The following is a 20,430-nucleotide window of genomic DNA, read 5'->3' as shown; positions in this document are numbered from 1 at the left end:
TCTAACAAGAAATCCAGTACCCCACTTCTTTCCCCTTTAAACAGGCCTGGAACAGCCTTTTTTCCCACGTTGACCTCAAGTACATTTAATAATTGTACAGGTCTTTTAAAAAATAACAAGGGGAAAAGTCTGGCCTAATTAAGAAACAGGATACTTCTGCTATTATGGAGATAATCCACTTTGTGTTTTCCTGGATTAGAAGGATTGGGGAGAAGGGGAAGAAGAGTGGATTTAAACGTTCACAGCTGCAGAGTTCCTCAGGATCTGGTTTCTTTAAAAGATTTCAAGCTGGACCTGGTGGATCAGCATCTGACTCCACGTTTCAGCTTTCTGGTCGATGGACAGAAGGCCAAAACGAGGCGGCCCCATGAATCTTTATGTCAGTCTGTATGTGTCTGCAATGATTCATCTAAGCAGGGGCAGTGATGGGCATAGAAAACCTGTTCAATGTTATTGCTTGCCACAAAGGGGAACTGTTCCCTATCAAGCTCGTGATTCTTCATTTTCTCAGTGTGTGGACCCCGAGATGCCAAAAGACTAAGTGGAAGCTGAAGCCAACCAAAACGGCCAGCTGAAGCGGAGGTTGGCATAAATGCCTTCTTGGCATTAAGGCTGGGCAAAGCTTTGATTGGGAGATTCAACTCGTGACCCAACCCCCAACTTGCATCCAAATGATTCAGGTTGACCATCACAACTGAATTCAGTGCTCCCAATCAATCTGAAAATCTGGAAGGGCTTGGGTTCTTTTTTTAAGTGATCCAACGATTGGATTTGAAGCATCAGGGAGTTACCAATGGTTCCAATGGTGTCGGCCTGGTGGGTCTGAATCAAATTAATGGTTTAGACTGGATCAGAACCAATTTTCAGGACCCTCCTCAATATAGCAATGTAGAGGGCTTGGAGAAGGTGCACAGAAAATGATCAACGTAGCACAATTTGCCCACATAGCACAGTAATTTATTTTAATTGGCAGCAGCTCTTCTGGGTTCTGGGTTGAGGACTTGCTCATCACCTACTATCTGACCCATAATTTAGAATCACTGAGCTGCAGGAAATGTAGGAGGCCTTCACATCCAACCCTTACTCAGGGTAGGAACCCCTGACAGATGGCCATCCAGCCTCTGTCTCAACATTTCTATTACGGAGCTCAGAATCTCCCTAGGAAATTGATTCTATCATTGAAGTTTGTTCCAGGGAGTCCAGACAGAACTTCTAACCATTCCTCGTTGCCCAACTCTGAGTTGTCCCATTAAATAAGGTTTGGATGACAGAATTCAGTCCAATGTCTTTCTGACTTAAGTCTCTGAAACTGAAGGCAAACTTAGACTTTCCGGAAGACAGGTCCTAAGGAGACTGGCGCTACAGAGGTTCAGCCTACAAACACTGTGAAGGTCACATTCTTCTCTTATTTCGTATCTGTTGGATTAAAAACCTTCCAGGAAGAAACAAGAGTATCCAAAAAGCATCACTGCTTTTAAGAGTTATAAATCTCTCTCTTTCCCACCATCTCTTTCTCACTTGTTAACTAGCTTTGCATAGGAAGCAAGAGGAGGTATTGGCATAAATGTACATCTACATTAATCCCCACTATATCTAGATTTTCTCTCTTCACTGTATAATCGCTCTCTCTCTTTTCTTCTGTTGGTATTTTAGGGTTGTTGGTTTTTTTTTTGCATTTCACCATTAATCCCACTGGGTGAATTACAGAGTCAAATGCCAGATCAAAAGGGGGCCTTTAACAGTGAGAGATCCACCAGAGACTCCAGCTGCTACAGTAACAGATGTAAGCTAATGGAAAACTATAAAGGGGAAGTTTCAGGGCACCAAAAGCAGAGATGAATTCATAGTTAAGAATATGCAGGGAATGTCTCAAATCTTGTGAATGAAAAATAAATAAAAGCTTTGCTCCACTTCCTCCAGGAACCCAGGTGTCCAGCTATACAAGGGGAGTGTGTGTCAAAAAGTTGGAACGCGGGCAGATATTATCATCACCCACAGAAACATGGGGTTTATTTGCCTTCTAGAGGCAGATCTGGTGTCCACCAACCCGAGTTCTTCACGTTTCCCAGCTTAGCCGTGCTTCATATTTAGGCTCAACTCTGAATTTTCTCCTTCCTGCTAAGGACAGAAATGTCATTTGCATACTTTGATTAATTCCCAACTGTGAATGTTATTGAGGAATTTGTTTTGCGTCCATAAATGTATAACAATGAGCACCGTGTCTCTATTTTTCTGTGATGATGACACAGAAAATCAATGCTTGCCACAAGAATTTTGGGGATGGGAAGGAATGATCAAAAAGAGATGTCTGGCTAAGCATTTCTCTGCCCCAGGTGTGCCCTGCCAGTTATCTGGGGCAGAGGCAGTGAATCACAAATGATGGTGATGATGACGAACTACAGGGTAGAACATTCAACTCAGAGATTACATTTTTGAGCAACTGCAGGGCTACTTCTGTTTAAAGAGAGTTGAGATTAAACCACAGAAGATGCTCTCAATTCTTTTATTTCTTTTCAAGTAGGCTTGACTGTGGACCTTCCACAGTAACCAGGATTAGTTTGTTCAAGGAAGAATCACAACCCCGAGAAAGAGTTGCCTGCAGAAAGTTTAATGTTTGGCATCTCTTCCTAGAAGGATCAGGTTGCCATTGATGGGAAGGGCCTCTTGTGCCTAAACAACCCAAAATTTGCTGGTATTTTGAGAGCTGCAACCTTCAAAAAGAGGGTTTTGAACTAGATTAGATACTGTGAACCTGGTTTGAGGTCCTAGAAAGATGCTCCCTCTTTCGTTTTCCCTTATCACATTTTTTCTTCCATATTTTTGAGCTACTCATAATATAACCATGACTTGTTCTCTTACTTCTTGTTTTATGTACACATTTTTAAAAAGTAACCGGGAGGAGGAAAAAAGGTCTCAATTTCATCAACATTCTCTGAGTCCTCTATGATATGATGACCCTTCAATGCTACAACTTCAGCTTGAGTAAAAAAATCTTTACAGGAGACAGGATGGGTTTTGTTGCTGATACATTTTAAATCACAACATGGTTTAAATCTGAGATTTAAACCATGACATGATAGTTTGTTGATGCCTCAGGATAATAGGCAACCACTTCAGAAAAGAAACAGTCTGTCTGCTGGTGACAAACCCTCTTTGAAACAATGCTTTGCTGCTGCAGTGCAAATCCTGGCTTATTTTCACCCTAGCTTGAACCCAGAATGCTGGCTAATTCCTGTCTTGGTTTTGTCCTCTTCCTGTTTCTTCTGCGTAGTCGAGAAGAAATGGATGCAAAAACAAATTGGGAATGAGCTGCAGAAGATATTATTTTGCTTGTCGGGAAGAGTGGCTTGTTCAACAGATCGTGATGGGAAGTATTCCTGATTTAGCATGATTATACCACTTTAGGACCATCCTGCTTCAGCATCTCTTACCCATTTCAACCACTCTTCTGGCTGGCTGTTTGGTTTTGACTCTTGTTACCTACATATTTGGACCGAGGGCTTAATAATAAAACATAGGATGGTGGTGGTGGTGGTGGTGGTGGTGGTGGAGAACGTATCTCAGTATGAAATCCAGACAGCAGGTGGGACCTACCTGCGGGGTGACCTGGGATCACAAGGCTGTTGGTGGGCAAGGCTGGAGGTGGGGGCGGCAGCGTGGGAGGGGTGGCGAACATGGCCGGATGATGCTGGTGTTGGGACTGTGATCTGAGAGGGAAGTGCGAGGCGGCAAGGTTAGAGATGGAAAGGGGCACAACCGGGCCGGAGGAATGGTGGGGAGGGATCTGTGGGGACAGAGAAAGGTGCTTGGGGAGGCTGATGCTCGTGGCGCTGCTGGCGCTGCTGCTTCTGCTGTGAAAAGAAACAGAAAGAAGTGGGGAGGGGGGAGAGAGGAGGAGGGGACAGAGAACACGGTTAGAAAGGGAGCAGAGCTTCTGCAAAATAACATCATCCTTCCTGAAAGCTTCCCAGCCAAAAAGAAAAAAAACCAAAGTTTTTGCAGCATGTAGACCAGCCTTCTCCCCTAACGTAGAGTTCTACAACATCCAGAAAAGCTGGGATTCCTGGACGCTGTTCTCCCAAGAAACCCCAAAAAGAGCTCCTTCTGCCATCTAAATTAGGTCCAGCATTAGCTGGATGACCTTAAATCTCTTATTCCCTGAACCCTCCTTCGGCTTTGATGTGGGCGAGATCCACCTGTTATTCCAGGATCAGCTATGCTGGTCCACCATGATGCGCAGAGGTTTCCCCTCAAGAGCAGAATGAAAAACACCCTCCGCAATGATACCCCATCCTTCCATTTTTTCAACATATTTGAATCAGATCAGTAACTCTCCCTATCTTGCCAGTTACGTTCTCCCCCTTAGTCATTCCTTCCACCCACACACCCACCAGGAGCTGGGAGAATTCTGGAGGAAATTCACTAGAGCACTGAATGCTGTCAAAACTCATGTGATTTTCGAGACCAGTGGATAGGATGGAGAAGGGTTGGAAAACGACTGAAAAATTCTACTGCAACATCCCCTGCTCTTACAAAGTTTGAGGAACTGGGGGTGGGAATCTGGAAGATGATTGTCCAAACCCTTGAGTTGGATGCTAGGTTGAAGAAAACCACATGTGAAGGCTGCAAAGAAAAGACCTCCCAATCAGCCTTGGCCTACCCACCTGATATTATTGAGTCCGTTGTGGGCCACTTGGTGATGAACCTGGTAACTGAGAGGAGGGGGGATGTGACTCGGCAATTGTGTCCGGAGCTCAGGCAACAACTGAGGCTGTGACTGTGGCCGAGGCTGAGGTTGGGACTGAGGCCGAGGCTGTGGCTGAGGGGTGAGCCTCGGAGGTGCTGGTGCTGAGATCAACGGCTCCTTTTTCAATAGAGGGCTAGCCCGAGTGCTGGACGTGGGTACAGAAGAGCTGGAAGTCACGACTGTTGTGGTTGGTGGGGGGCTGGGGAGTGGCAGGACAAAGGGCACGTCCGTGTTCAGTTCCTGGCTGCGTTCTAGCCCAGACACTTTAGGGATGTTTCCTGCTTTTGTTTCGGCCTTGTCATTCAAGGTTGGACCTACAAAAACAATGGGGGGGGGAATAAAATCAAAATTTACATGCAAGATTGTTCTCAGATAACTGAGAAGGAAAGTGCTGGGGCAGGAGATCCTTCTGGCTGGGAATGAAGTTCAACACATATGGAGAACATCACATTTTTTTAAAACAAGGATTTTCTTCTCTTTTTTGTCCCATTACGACATCCTTTGCCATACTCTCAAGTTAAGATGGATCCCATCAGTGCTTGAGTCCTCAGAGGGCTTCAAATGTAAAACTAAATTTCGAATGGATGCTGATTCGAGATTTATTTGCAGGCTAGAACCAAAAACACAATCAAAAAGTCTCTAACCGCAGGATAATCATCTTCAAGCAGTGAAGTCCACTTTCTGCAAAATGGGTCATGTCCTGAACAGGTTAGGACAAGCAACGCTACCACCACCTTCTCCTTCATGGTAAGTACAAGAAGCTTAGTATCCCACCATTTCTATTATAGGTACAGAACGGGGAAAACATCTAGAAGCCTTGTTTACATTTAGCAAGCCAACTTACAGCGTTTTTCTGGAGGGGTCAACACGAACCACTTTGGCAAAATGCTTTTGGGGCCAAGTTGCTGTTAAATACATAAAGATAAATCACCCAACAGATGGTTTTGCGTTTTCCATCACTATGTTTTGGAATGGCCCCAACAATGACCAGCTCTATTAAATTTCTTTGAGGCTTTCAAAAATTACATGTTCAGTGCTACTGGTTCCACCCTGGCATCTGATCGTACCAAATTACTGATTTCTGGCCCAGTTCTGAACAAGGTGGCAATTCAGTGCCCTCTACTGAAACACTGGAAAGACAGAAATGCTGTTTATTTTCTTCCAAGTTCTAGAGTAGTTAATTTTCATGCCTCCCAATAATACACTTGAGTCAATTTGCCAAAGACTCAGCAGTCAACTCCAATTCTTCAACCTTAATTAAAGCTGGACTCACATCCGCTTCAGCTTTTTTCTTTCACAGGCAACCTTGACAGTTATCATGAACTGTGTCTTGGCCAAACTACGTTAGAGATTAAAGTGCGCTATTTCCTTCCTTCCTTCCTTCCTTCCTTCCTTCCTTCCTTCCTTCCTTCCTTCCTTCCTTCCTTCCTTCCTTCCTTCCTTCCTTTTCCCAACTCAGGTATACCACTTTGTTCATTATCTAACCAAACTTCCTAGAACATGTTTGAATCAAGAAACGCATTGCCAAGATACACACACACACACACACACAGAGTATATTGGTAGGACAGATGTCAACTAGAGGCATTGCAGGTAAAACTGAATGTTCCTTAACAAAAGGCACCATGTTATCCCCTAATTTCCATTAAACCTGTCCATACCAGCTGCCAAGGGATCCCTCATGCGGCTTTATGTTGATCCTGCCTCTTTTCACTGCAACATCTGAACACTTCAAAACTGTTCAAACATTTCTCCTTGCGATACTTCCACTAGGCAAAGAGAAGTTGCAATTCTCATCTTTCCAACGAGTGGACAATGGCATCAAAGGCTATCTCCTCCATGGGATGGATACGACCCAGATCCTAGGTATTTGCTTGAAAAAGGTGTTTGGTTATTATGGATCATAAAATGTGTTTTCCTCTGTGCTTTGGACGAGGCTGAAGCATCATCCTCAACTGAAAAGAGCAGTCACATATGAAAGACCAAAGTCAAAGATTAGAGGGATAAATGGTAATACCACTATGATGGAATTCACCACACAAATCATTCGATTAAGCAGTGTACGCTCAAAGCAAGAGAGAGAGAGACGCTATTTTATTTCAAAATTGTGGGAGCTGAGCAACAATGCTCCCTCTTGATCTACTGTGGGCAGGGAAGGGAAGCAGCCAGCCAATGTGGAAAATAAATGAGATTTGCAAAAGGTTTTGTCTTGTCCATAATTGAAAGATGAGAGATGATCCTCAACCGGAGAAAAGGTTTGGTGTACAGCACAAAGAGAGGGGTGAAGTGGATAGCCTCGGTATTTTTAACTCTAGGATTCTACTGCCCAACTCTTGCAAATTGCCTGCAAATGTAAGAAGGTGCCCTACGACGAGATCTTTGCTCCACAGCAGAACTGTCATGTTTTCACAAAGCATCTTCAGAAAGCAAGTTCTGCAGTTTGACTTGACCAAAGAGAAAATACAGGTTGAATTCAAGAATAAAAACCACCCGCCCAACTTAAAAGGGCACAAAGCGGATTAGGCTGTTACTTCCAGGGATGTTCTGTAACTCTGATTGACGTTCCCACACATTTCAGAGGAAGGGAAGGAGGGACAGACGCCAACGAACCTGTTCTGCTGACTTCTCTACCTAAAGCACATTTTTCAAGGGCTTAGCAAAGTGTAAAGGAAAACTGTTGAGTGTGGTGGATGAGAAACCCAACTGGTGACATGGCTTAGGGGTAGAATACACATTTTCAGTACCTGCGTGCAAAAGCAAACCCCAAACCAAAACAGCAGAATGACAAAAACGGTCTACCCAGAAGAGCTGGGGTGGAGTTTTCAGCCTGTTTCCCTCTTTTTCTCTGATCGCACAGCTATTAATTACTGCGTTCAGGCTATTTTCTTCCATTTCCCACTCAAAATCAGCGAGAAAGAATTAAGCCATCCTTTGACGCTCTGCCACCAAATTTTGGGCTGCTCTAGCTGTTGCAAAAAGGGACTTCTTAGTGCCTCTTGCTGCTCACAGCTACCTCCCTCTGCTTCTTATGAACTTCATGCACGCATTAAGGCTGCAATTCTATATTTGGAATGAACCATCATGGAACTCAGCGGGGCTTTCATAAAACGGGGATGGGGATTTAACAGCGTGAAGGGGTGGAAAATAATGTCCCCAGATGGCACAGCGAAGGGCACGGTTATGTAAATATTTCCATTTGGGGAAACCAGCTGCCCTTCAAGCAAAATAGAGAAGGCTATGGATTTGAAAAGCAGGCATTTGGAATTCTGACTTGGGCTTGGACAGTCTCTTTTAACCCAGTTCCAACTCGGGCTACGTTTTGCTGAGTTCCTTTTGCTTTTTTCCACATTTCCTCTCTTTCAGGAAGATGCTGCTCCTGCACCCCAACGCAGATCCAACCTCTGGCCCTCGCTTCCTTTGTGCAGAGCCGTCCATCAAGAGACATCGTCTTGCACCATCTAAAACACTCCCCGAACAGCTGCCACTGTCAATTATTCTCTTTGACAGCCTTGCTGAACAGGAAAAGAACTGGAGCGAACACTTGCCAATTTTAATAAACTGTGAGGCTCAAGTCATTTAACCTGCTAGATTGCAGTTGGTGGGACTGTAACGAGCCTCGGAGCTTTGGGAATGACAAAAATGGTGGCAAACAGAGCTGGCAGCTTGGTCCTTCGGGTTCGCTTCCAAGTGCCAGGTCATAATTGTAGCTTCTGGCCATTCTTATAGCTCTACAAGTACGTATTAGAGGGGTCTCTAATATAATTAAAGATCTGGATATATATTGCTATATAACTGTTACACATAAATAGGCACACACTGACACCTAGTTAGGCAATTTGTTCTGATTTTAATAAAAATCGAGTAGGGCCAGAACTGGTTAGCCATGGGAAAGGAGACCATTAGGGAATACCGGGGTGGGATCTAGACCAGGAAGTGGAGAAAATGTTCTGGAGGAAGGCAATGGCAAACCACCTGTGTATGATTCTCAAAAAAACTGCCCTGAAGGGTCCATGAAGTCACCCAAAGTTGGGGTTCGACATGAAGGAGATTTTGTCTTCACATCCATAAGTTTTTGTGTCTAATAAGATTTCTTTAGATCTTCTAAAGCATTATAGTCCTGGATACTGTTCTCACATGTCCAATGGAAAACCCAGCCCTGCTTCTGTTTTTTCTTCCTCTTCAGAGTCACCTGAGTTTGGAAGCAAGTTCTAGGTGATGTCTGTATCTTGGCCTCTTCCTTTCCCAGAGCCCAGGGCAACCTCTTTGCAAGGATCTTTGAGGTGGGTTAGACTGAGCATGTGTGAGTCAACTAACAGCACCCAAGGGAGCTTAACAATGGCACATGCCTCATCTTCACACTGAATCAGAATTCCCTGCTTGCATCCTTCAAAAGGTTATGAATCACAACTGCCCCCCTCATTAAAAAAAGAACAATGCAGAGGCAGTAGGGTTGCTATGTTTTTAATATAAAATGTGCTCCAAAATGGTTTTCTGCTATGGCATGTACACTGGAGCGATGCAGCACTTCGGATTCAATTTGAAAGGAGTGGTGTTCTTTCATGACTATGCCCAGCTGGAAATACTTCCATACCACTCTTGGTCATATGTTTGGATTCAGTCCCTCTTCCTTCCATGGGACCAGAAATGCAGCATCTGTCTGCAACTCATTAAAGCAGCCACATCTGTTTTCAGGATTACAGGGCTGTAGCAGAAGCCTCCTCTACAGGTGCTGTGTTCCCATTCCCACCTGCTCCAAAGCCTCTCTTTTGAATCAAATCCAACACAATGCACAGCTCCAACGTGCACACGCACGCTTCCTCGAAAACAGTTTTATTTGTCTTTAAATCAACTGCTTTAGTCGCATAGAAAAGTCATGCAGCTGTATTGGATTAATGGATTAAAGCTCATTTGATGAATTTAATTGATGGCCCTCTTCCAGAGGCCTCCAAATTCACAAATAATCTACTCAAAGAAAACCCCATCACCCTCTAAGCTCTTTAGTCAAGTGCCTGAGGTCTGCTCTCGTGAAGGTCTTATTTGTGTGGAGTTTGACACACAAGGCATGACAAAGGACGTTTGTACTAGTTACTCTAGAAGCTGTGAGCAGGAAGCTCCTAGAATTATGGCTCCCTCAACTTCTGCATGGTCAGCAATGTGTAAGCTACATCGTTGCTTGAAGGAAGACCTCTTTGGGAAAATGTAGATACCACATCGACATATTTGCAGCAGAGGAGTTCATTTATTCGCAAACAGCTCAACTAGTCTGGGAAAACATGGAGGACAAAGGGTGAGAATTTCCTCCCCCCCTAAAAGGAGGCCTCTGACAGCATTCAGACCCCTGAATTGATGAGATGGTGAGCTATACCTCTTGTGGTCTTGCACAGGGGGGAGATGTTCCTTGAGACGGCTGCACTGTATCTAGGGGTATTAGCTGGAAGCCTGCGTGACAATGCACTCACGAGAGATGAATGGAAACAGGCCTAGACTGCGGGATCAGGGCCAAGGCATAAAAGGCGAGGGATTGCCATTCAGATTTGCAGAAAAGTGAAGTCACGCCACATTTGCATAGCAAGTCAGCTGCTGGCAACCACCCAAGGTGGAGCTTAAGTGGGATTTTCAACCCAGGCACCTACTGCCGATGCTGGTTCGGTAATGAGATTGGAAGTTTCACGCAGGCTTTTAATCTTGGCCTTCAACGCCAGATCAAACTCAGCAGGGTTAAATCCCTTCATTCTGGCTCTTAAGCAGAGGCTAACTGGCTTCCGACCCATGACGTAAGAGGCAATTGGCTAAAAAAAGGCACACAACTTTTTTTCTTTTTTCTCCTTTTAAATGCAACATGGGCAAGGCGTTTATTGCCTAGCCGGGCAGTTTAGGGGCTCTTCAGGATAGCTAAAATAAAGAACCCGAAGACAACCCCAGCGTACTAAGTAATCAGGTCAAAGCCTTTTAAAAAGACACAACTCAATTATCTACCAAGCGACTATGCGGAGTTTTAATTAATCAAGGAAGCGCAAACATCCAATCCTCAGCTCCCACGTTACTGAAGAGGGGAAGGAGGTGCTTCTTCTCCTGCTCCCTTTCTCCTTCCGCCGTTTGAAAATCCCATTATTGATTCCCACCCGGCTGTTGAGTTATTAATCGCTCCAATTAAATCCCCAACATAGCCTTGCATTGGAATTGAACCCCTCAATGGATCAATAGCGTAGAAGCCCCCAAAAGCAATTACTGCTCAACCGGACAGAACAGCCAGTTCTGCTTAAAAAAAAAACAACCAAATCAAAGGTCACCGTTCCTCAGAGGTAGCTTGATCCAACTTTAAGAGGCCACCAAGAAACAGGGCCATCTGTTCTCCTATGGAGACAAAGAGGCACAGTCGTCTTCCACCTGGGAGAGAGGAACGGCTTTCCATTACACAGAGGTTGGGGGAAGCAACACTTTTTCAGAGCTCCTTGCGTTGGCAAACTAGAGACTACAGCCCTAGTGACGTCCCAAGATCCAGATGTGGAGGAACGGGGCTGGCTCCAAATTTCAGTCTGCTTTGGAAGAGAGTTCTCAAAGGTCCCCCTGCCTTTGTGGATGGGTTTATCTTGCAACTTTGCCTTTTCTCTTTGTTTTGCGTTGTAGGGAAAATCCGTGCTCCCCTGGGTGTCTGTCCCCAGAAGCAGCCATTTTGTTTTCCCAGAATGCCCTGGATGTTCCCTTAGTGAGCTAAAACTGGAGAATTTCAGCTCTAAAATGAGCTCGTAAAGCATGGCTGACTGAAGTTTCACACGCCTGCACAAGGACCATTGTCACGGACTGGGACCAAGGAAGAGATGGCATGATTTCTCCTATCCAGAGTTTCTCTTCATACAGGACTTTGTAACAAGTTCTGAATTTCTGCCTTATCAAAACTTTCTCAGAGTCAGGCACAATCCGTTCTCTATTCTAGCCAGCCCTGGTTCATCCTTCCTAGAAAACAATATGCTCCATCTATCATCCTTGGAAAACTACTTCTAACTACAGTTAAGAAGTCATGGATCTAAATCAGGGGGTGAAGGAAGGTGAGTTCATCCTATAGGTATCAGGGTGTCCCCTTGATTTTTCCCCCTTTTGGGGCTTTTCTAGGATCATCTGTCAAGGATCATCTAAAGGAAGTAGAAGAGCATGGCTGAATTACAAACTTGATTTGTATCAATGAGTACCTGCCAAAACAGTTTTGGGGAGGAAGGATGATAATTCTGATAATAATTAAGAGGAGTAGGAGAAGACCACGGTAAAGATAATGAGTTTCAGGAATTCTTGTGTTTGTCTTGATATACAAGTCGGTGATATCTGTTCCTAACACTGATTGTTCTATCTTGAGCCATCACTCCAGACCTCCATGTTAAAACAAAGTAACATGGAGATTTGGAGTGATGGCTCAAGACAGAACAAGAATGAAATGTGATATATTTCAGAAAACGGAATCCATTAGGCATCTTTGCAATATCCAGTATATATCCCAGTATACAATGTACATAGCAAGTCTGTCCTTGTAGTTGGGATATTTCCACCCCTTCTTGTATATTAATTCCTGGATGATCCATTTATTTTCCCTCTAAAAAGAAGAAAACCCGATGACAAGATTGAACTCCATCTTATTAAATTCTTTGGCTCAGTAAAGCCACATCTTCTCAATTTACTTTTCATGCGTTTCAAAACCAATTTTAGCTTGAGTGTAGTACAGCGGACCAGGTTTTGTGACTCCCCACCCCCTGACAAAGAAACCTTTTGCTGAATTTTAACAGACACGATTAGAAAATAGGTATTATTTATGATCAGGACCATGATGTTATTAATATTAGAGTAGGACATTTAATTTCTGTCTGGTTATTGTAACTCATGGACACATAAACATTTAATAATGTAAACCTCTACTGATCTACAACACTGGTCTCTCAAGCCTTTAATGACACCACACTCATTTGGTAACTAATTGACTGCAATCTGATTGTGTGATTATTAGCTTGCTTCCCAAAATGGCCTTCAAAATTCCCTTTTCTACGTTTTCTATGTCTTAAGTAAGGAATGCAGAATCTTGCCTAAAGTTCTATGCAAGTTGCCAGACCACAGGCCTTGGAGTTCAGATAAAATGAAGCCATCACTCTGACTGACTTAGTCGGTCTGGTTCAATGGTTACTGAATTATCCCGTGCTCTGGGTTTACAGTTATTGGACCATAAGTGGGTTGGGTTGAAAAATGAAACAAAAGCACTAAGTTTTCCATGTTGTGCAACTGCAGCCATTAATGTCTTTAATTGACTAGGTTAAGGGGGTGGTTTGAGCACATCAACTTTGAGTCCTGTATTCACAAATGTTTATAAACACCACTGAGAATCCATGGATGATCTATTCAGGCATGGCAACATGGGCAAGTGGGATACGCCATGGACCCATTTTTAACTTTGAGGGCACATTGAGGGCACTCTCACAAAATGGCTGCCCCATGAGGGTGGCTAGTGACAAAACACTCGTGCTTCCGAGCTACGTGAACATGTGCATTGCGCCTGTCTGCATTTCTTTAAAGCAGCCGCATCTTCTCCCAGGCTCATGTGATAGCTGCATGATTCAAGGAAAATAGGCACCTGAGTTAAGGAGGCACCAAGATTGATCTCAAGTGGGCATGAGTGTGTTGTTGGTACTATCTTAACTCAAACCCATATTCTCCTGGAATTGCATGGCTACTCTCAGGGGCAGCATCGTACCCACACCTCCTCTAAAATACCTTTCTGGCTTAGAATCCAAAGAACTGCACACCTCTAGTGAAATTAAATGCATGCACTACTTTTTAACCCCGAGAACACACAAAGTGGCGGATCTCTCGGTTTATCTCTCCCCACCTCCCAAGGCGGTATCCAGTTTGCAAACACCCAGTACTTTCATTTATTTATTTATTTATTTAGTTTCATATATATCTTTGTCGCAAACTGCCCAGAGTCGTTTCGACGAGACAGGCGGTGACAAATTTGATAGAGAGATAAATAAATAAATAAAATTTCAACGTATGCCTTTTGGCACAGGCCTGGCGATATTTTTTTGCCTGTAGGGAAGGGGGGAAGTTTGCATTGCAAAGGAGGAACGGGTGTTTTGTCATTCTGATGAAAATAGGCTTCTACAATATCCATGGGGCTGTAGGAAGTAACATTATTCCCTTGTCCTCAGAAACACACACACACACACAAACAAAACAGAAGCACTTGCTTGTGGACAGCACCACTGCTGATGGAGCCAGATGTTATCCCCTGCTGCCCACATGAACTGGGACAGGCCACATCAAGGCCATGTTGCAAAAGGCAAACTGTGAGGACATCCTGTGGAGTCCTTGGGGTTCTCTGAGCTTGGTTCTTTTCTTGCAAACGTTTCATTACCCAGCTAGGTAATACAGTGCTAGAATGGGATGGGGTTTGCTCTCTGCTTATGCAAAAATGCAAGGGAATTCTTGGAAGCTTGGTATTCAGACAAGGCAGCCATCAACAGACACATAGAGATAAACAGCATCTACACACTATTCAAAAGAGACAATAGAAAAGAAAAGAAAAGAAAAGAAAAGAAAAGACCAGAACATCTCCTCACCAGCAATCATCACCCAGATAAGCAGAGGTTACCACCAGGTACACAATCAAGCAGTAAACAATACTCTCATCAAGGAACTACCAGAGGAACAAAACAACCCCCCACCACCACCACCAACACTGGCAGGGCAAGTTACCGTGTATCAACAGAGAGCAAACCCCATCCCATTCCAGCACTGAAGATGTTACCTAGCTGGGTAATGAAACGTTTTCAAGAAAAGAACCAAGCTCAGAGAACCCCAAGGACTCCACAGTTCAACCCTGAGCTACACATATTCGCCTCTATTGTGAGGACATCAGCGTGACCTACGATGGCAGATAAAGCAGTAACTTCACTAACAACACTCCAGTGCTGGAAAGGCAAGAGCAGTGTGGATGGATTAGAGTGGATGTTACCAGACAAGAGGGTGGGTGGACCTTGCATTGAAAACGATTTCTCTTACTGAAGTTTTGCCAAAGCAGCAGCTATTGTATAAATAAGTAATACAAGGTCATGTCTTTTATAATCCTTGGCCACCTTAGATAAATCCAATTTCATCATAGGTTGGGAGTTTATTTGGGTTAAAAAGAAAAAGAAAAAAGAATAACCCTCTGGTCTCCTTAGCTAACATTTCTCTGCAAAAATGGGAAAAGTGTGTTTACTCAGCTGTTCAACATCATCCAGAGCTGAAAGCCACCACTGTGCGTCTGTCTTCTCCTTGATTTCACCATGCTTTTTCCTCAAATTGCAGTAGTTAATACTTTTAAAACAGAGGCCCTCGTATTGGGCCTTTAGTAAACAATCCTCTTCTTTCTTTAGCCAAAGCTAGTTAAGTCCAGTTTTGAACTGAGCTTCTTAGCAAAAGTTCCCAGCTCAGGGACAGGTGAGTGATGGCTGTTATGAGAAGCAGCTTGGCAATTCATAACACAATTGCTGTGGGGCTCCCAAAAGACAAATGGTTGAGGTTATTCTCTCCCCACCCCTTCTAATCTCTACCACTCCATTGTCCTTTTTTTCAGAGCGGTTTCAAACATGGTTCAAACTGGGATGCAACGATGGAACATAGGGACTAAAAAGGCCAACGTTGCCAATAAGCTTTCTCGCAAATAAATGTGGTGGTAGAGGCTCACTAAAACAAAAAGCAAAATTAGGGGCAGGAGGGCTGGTAGGAGCCAAGAGAAAGGTTCAGAAGGACATTGGTGTTTATGGGCACCACCCTGATATCCATGGATTTCAGCTGTACACTCTCACGTGTGCAGGGTTCTCCTGGAAGGTCTTGCCGAGTTCCCAATGTGGACATTTTTCACCACCGTTCCATCCTCACCTTTTCCAACATTGCCTCTCATGCTACTTTTATCCAATTAATCTGCACTGAGATTTTTGCTCTCATCTGCTATGATTAAGGTGGTTTCAGACCCAACTCTGTTGTTCATGGGACAGGGTTTGATTTGGTTGCGAAATTAGTAAAAGCAAGTATTTCCATTAAGAAAATGAAATGAATAATAAATGATCCTTTTTATTGCTAAAGATGCTGGCGACTGACCCCTCTAAGTGCAAAATTAGTTTTTCATCACTGAGATATGGGGAAAATATCACCCTCTGGGGGAGATGGGTGGCATACTAAATAAATAAATAAATAAATAAATTTGGGGGGTGGAGAAAACCCCACACAATTAAAAATAAAGAGCAGCAATATATATATATATATATATATATATATACAAAGTAAAATTGCCATATGCCTATTTAACAATGCCTATTGGATATAAGCTGAATATTGTCACTCTCAATGTTTTCCAGTGGGCGAGCAATGGACGCATAGGGTGACACAGTAAAGCAAAATGGGTGGGACCATGTCCTGCTTATGGATAGGGCGATTATCACTGGTTCCCTACTAATCTGGGGAGATCTTGTTTTTAAAAGTGGGTTAATCCTACAACTCAAAATGATGAGAAATCACGCTCCCTAATTTCAGCAATTAGAGTCAAAGGAAGATGTTGGTCAAGCTCTACGCAGCTGGGCAAGACCAAAGAAGCAAGAACTGGCCAGATGTCAGGAAGGTAATCTTTAAAGCTAGTCTGGGGTCAATACAGAATCTTGGAAACTGAAAGAGGAATGTCCAGGCCTCATTTATAGCAAGATATTTAAGGCAGAGTCTGAAGACTTTGAAATGCTTTTTCCCAGATCTCTCCTTACCTGGGCTGAGTTGCCATTTATGAGATAAGCTGTCAACTGACTCACCTGTTTCCTTCTAGTCTCCCTTCCATTTCTTTCCCAACTTCCCCATAACCTCTCTTAGTTTTCAGGACTAGAAAAAAATAAAATATAAATGAATAAAGTAAAATATCCACAGGGCCATAGGCAGGAGGGTTTTCAGACTCAAATGGAAGGAAGCTGGACAAAGAGTTTGATACGTTCTGACTTCAATCTACCAGAATACAGAAACAATCTGCCAGTATTCGCAAACACAGAGCAACAGAGAGCTTGGAATAAATCAGTCCAGTCAAAATATCTGCAAAATCCATCTGCAAGGTTTCAGGAAGACGTCAATAGCTTCCTTCTTTCCAGCTTGGACCTCTGTGGAGAGGTCCTCTGTAGCTATCTAGCAAGCATTTTAAAAACAGCATGGAAGATTACCGCTCAAAGGGGAAGTGTAAGTTGTTCTTCATAGCACAAGACATGGAATGGCATGCATGCCCCTTGCAGCCTGTTCCTATGGCAACCAAAAATTCAATCCAAAAGGATGCACCGGGAAGACAAGGCAAGAGGTTCTTGGCTCTGGTGTTGTAATGGTATGTGGGAAAGACCTTGGGAGAATGGGCCAAGAGATGTTGCCAAGGGAACAATCAGATAAGAGACAGCATATCCCACAGCTGGATAATGGGTGGGGCAAGAGGCTCCGAAGGGACACTCCCTAGTTTCTTGGGCTGTAAAGGAGACTGGGGGGAGGGAGAATTGTACTTTCAGACCTGCAAGATTCTGTCAATGTAGCCTTATAGTGAAGTAGAATTAGCTCAACTGGTTGTGATGTCTGTCTGGTTTGCCCTGTGAGGCCGACAGATGTCTTAACTGGACAGTGCAGGCTCAGGACATACAACTGGCTGGTAATTGGAAAATCTTTGTAAAATGGAATGAGAAGGATACAGACCTCCATACGCTCCTTCTAAGTACCTTGGCCAGGAGATAAACGACATCCTGGTTCATCACACTCAGTTTCTGTACCATACACACTGGCTTTATCAGAAACCATATTTTGGGACAAAGTGTTGGGTGTGATTTGAAAGCAACGAATCACTTTGCACACAGAAGACTAGATGTCTGGGGGGTGGCGGGGAGAGGGAAGAGTTTAGCTTACAACTTTCTCCCTCACATTACAGGTTTTTCAAAGCAGGGGTCAGGTAGGGGACAGCCAAAAGTCCCTATTCCATCTGAGTTTGATTTTTTCCCCCCAATTGGAGCTTGGCATGGAGCTTGACATCTACCTCCACCATCATATTGGCATACACAGGACTCTAACAAACGCCAAAGGCATTCATAGTAAATAAAAATGACTGGTGGGCATGGATTAAGGTTTTGCTTAAAGGTCTATCAGCCCAGAACAAATGACCAAGGGAAGGTGGAATCTGTTTGCCTTCTGCTTAACTGGTTGCTCTAGGATTGGCCATAGCCATCATCATGGCCATTTTATGAATGAGTAAGCCCCTCCCCAAGTCTTTTATCTGGATTCTACAAGGAAGGAAAACAGTGTGGCCTTCATCAGCTTTGTGATCCTAGCCTTGTTGCACTGAAGGGTGGTTATTTAATTTTTTGTCATGCAGGTAGTACTGGAGGACATGCATCATTGCTGGTGCTTTGAAAAAGATAGAAAACAAACCCTACAGTGACAGTTCAGAAGCTCCTATAACAACCTCATAATGATTTGTAGCAGGAAGCCCTACTGAACTCAATAGGCCATTTCTGAGTAGGCAGGTACTGACTGCCCTGGAAGTGAATATTCTCAACTTTGGAGAAGCATCATGGGAGATTCCATGCCTCTTCTCTGGATGGCCTTGTAAAGTGGAGGCAAGGTTTTCAGCTTCTCTAATAAATGCACAGAAAGAGCAATGGTGACATGTGGCTTTTATTGTGAGCCAACATGCCTTGTGAGATCATCCCTGGGGACTAGGAGGGCATGGAAGGAGGAGGGGCTGAATCCATACACATGACCAGGAATGGTACTGAAGTATTTCCAGTTGAGTACAGCCATGGAAAAAACACCACAATCACAGAATGGTTCCATGGCAGCCATTCCTAATCTAGTATTTCCAGATGTGATGAAAACGTACCACCCAACTCATATAGGTCTCCTTACTCCTGATACAATTCTTAATGTTGGCTCTCCCTTGACTGAAAATTAAGGCAGAGAAAGCAGATCTGACATGATACAGAGAGGCTATGATGCTGAACAGTTACTCGCTGATTTCTTTATGTTTCAGTGCAGAGGATCCAGTCTATCCATCTGAATACCCATCATAAGGTTGGATTACATTCTTCAACTCACCTTCTAGTGCAACACATTGCCCTAACCAGAGATTCTTCTCAATCACTCTCTAAAATCTGCACGTATTTCGTTCTAGCAAAAGCCACAACCGAGCAATCTTTTTCCTAAACCAAATGACAGGGTCTGAAGTACAAGTAGGTGGGCCCTCCAGCGGGGTGGACTGCTTCCCAACTGGTAAACCAAGCAAAATAACAGCACATTAGCGTGCTCTGTAAATATCAGGTTCCTGGTTAAAGTAGATTCACAGAATGCACTTTCCAGCAAATGGATGCCTATTTATTTATTTTGGATGAAAAGACAGACCCTGGAAAAGCAGTTGTTTTGGACTCCCATAGAGGGCTTAAGATGATAATTTCCATGTAATAAGACTGGGGAGAGCTTAAGTGCAAGTTTTAAGTAGGATCAGCTGTCGGTGGCAAGAGCGAACAAATTATATTTTGGTTTAAACATGGCAGAAACACCAAAGTTATTTTACCTCCATTCCTAGAAAAACAGATGACAGGCTTATCCTTTTGGCTATTAAAAGAGAATTTACAGCATGCTGCAGTTTGGCATTATGAGTAAATTGAGTCATTATGTTGTATTTCAAAGGCAGCTTGCTCCAGGTCCAGCTTCTTTTCATTATATCCTGAGACGTTCATAGTCAAAAAAGCCAGATTCCCCCCCATGCTATGAATGAGAAGGGTCTGATTCTGCAAATACAGTGGCAGGGAGACATGTGGGTCTGAAAATGCCAAGAAGCTTTTTTGGTATCAATCTAAGGCAGTGTTTCTCAACCTTGGCAAATGTAAGCCATGTGGACTTCAGCTCCCAGAATTCCCCAGCCAGCATGCTTCAATAAAGACACAACCGAATAAAAGCCTTATCCTATCAACCGGGCTGTACCTTTGACACTGAAAACAGAAAGGCCTGAACTAGGCCAGAATGTCCATCAATCCAACAGCCAGTTACTCCAACTGGGTACAAAAATCTTACCAGATGCTTTTTTTTAAAAAAAGTTGGAAATGCCATGCATGACACCTGGGATTTTCTGCATGCAAAGCCTGTGAAACCCCACAGCGTCACCCTTTCTAGCTAAAAAAATCATTCATTCTTCCCTTTTTTCCTTGAATATCAAAGCATACTTTCCAAAGCATAATGGCCAAACTCTGGTGTCAGGAAGGAAGGAAGGAAGGAAGGAAGGAAGGAAGGAAGGAAGGAAGGAAGGAAGGAAGGAAGGAAGGAAGGAAGGAAGGAAGGAAGGAATGAAGGAAGGAAGGAAGGAAGGAAGGAAGGAAGGAAGGAAGGAAGGAAGGAAGGAAGGAAGGAAGGAAGGAAGGAAGGAAGGAAGGAAGGAAGGAATGGAATGGAATGGAATGGAAGGAAGGAAGGAATGGAATGGAATGGAATGGAATGGAATGGAATGGAATGAATGGAATGGAATGGAATGGAATGGAATGGAATGGAATGGAATGGAATGGAATGGAATGGAATGGAATGGAATGGAATGGAATGGAATGGAATGGAATGGAATGGAATGGAATGGAATGGAATGGAATGGAATGGAATGGAATGGAATGGAATGGAAT

General features: G+C 43.6%; 1 protein-coding gene across 11 annotated transcripts in view; it reads right to left on the bottom strand.

Annotated features, from left to right (window-relative positions):
• Nucleotides 1-20,430, bottom strand: part of FBRSL1 (fibrosin like 1) — a 510,880-nt gene that overhangs the window by 30,948 nt on the left and 459,502 nt on the right. For 10 of the 11 annotated variants that reach the window (XM_025169838.2, XM_025169871.2, XM_025169861.2 and 7 more), the window contains 2 exons: nt 4,665-5,061; nt 3,595-3,851 (listed from right to left, as the gene is read on the bottom strand). In XM_025169838.2, the coding sequence (XP_025025606.1) occupies nt 3,595-3,851; nt 4,665-5,061 (654 nt within the window). The remainder of the gene's footprint in view (nt 1-3,594; nt 3,852-4,664; nt 5,062-20,430) is intronic. The other variant, XM_025169843.2, reaches the window with a different exon arrangement.

The sequence above is a fragment of the Python bivittatus genome, unplaced genomic scaffold (genome assembly GCF_059951505.1).
Source record: "Python bivittatus isolate LINGU-HERP-01145 unplaced genomic scaffold, Pbiv_v1 ctg000100_np1212, whole genome shotgun sequence".
Lineage (NCBI taxonomy): Eukaryota > Metazoa > Chordata > Lepidosauria > Squamata > Pythonidae > Python > Python bivittatus.
This window is presented reverse-complemented; position numbering and strand designations above follow the sequence as displayed.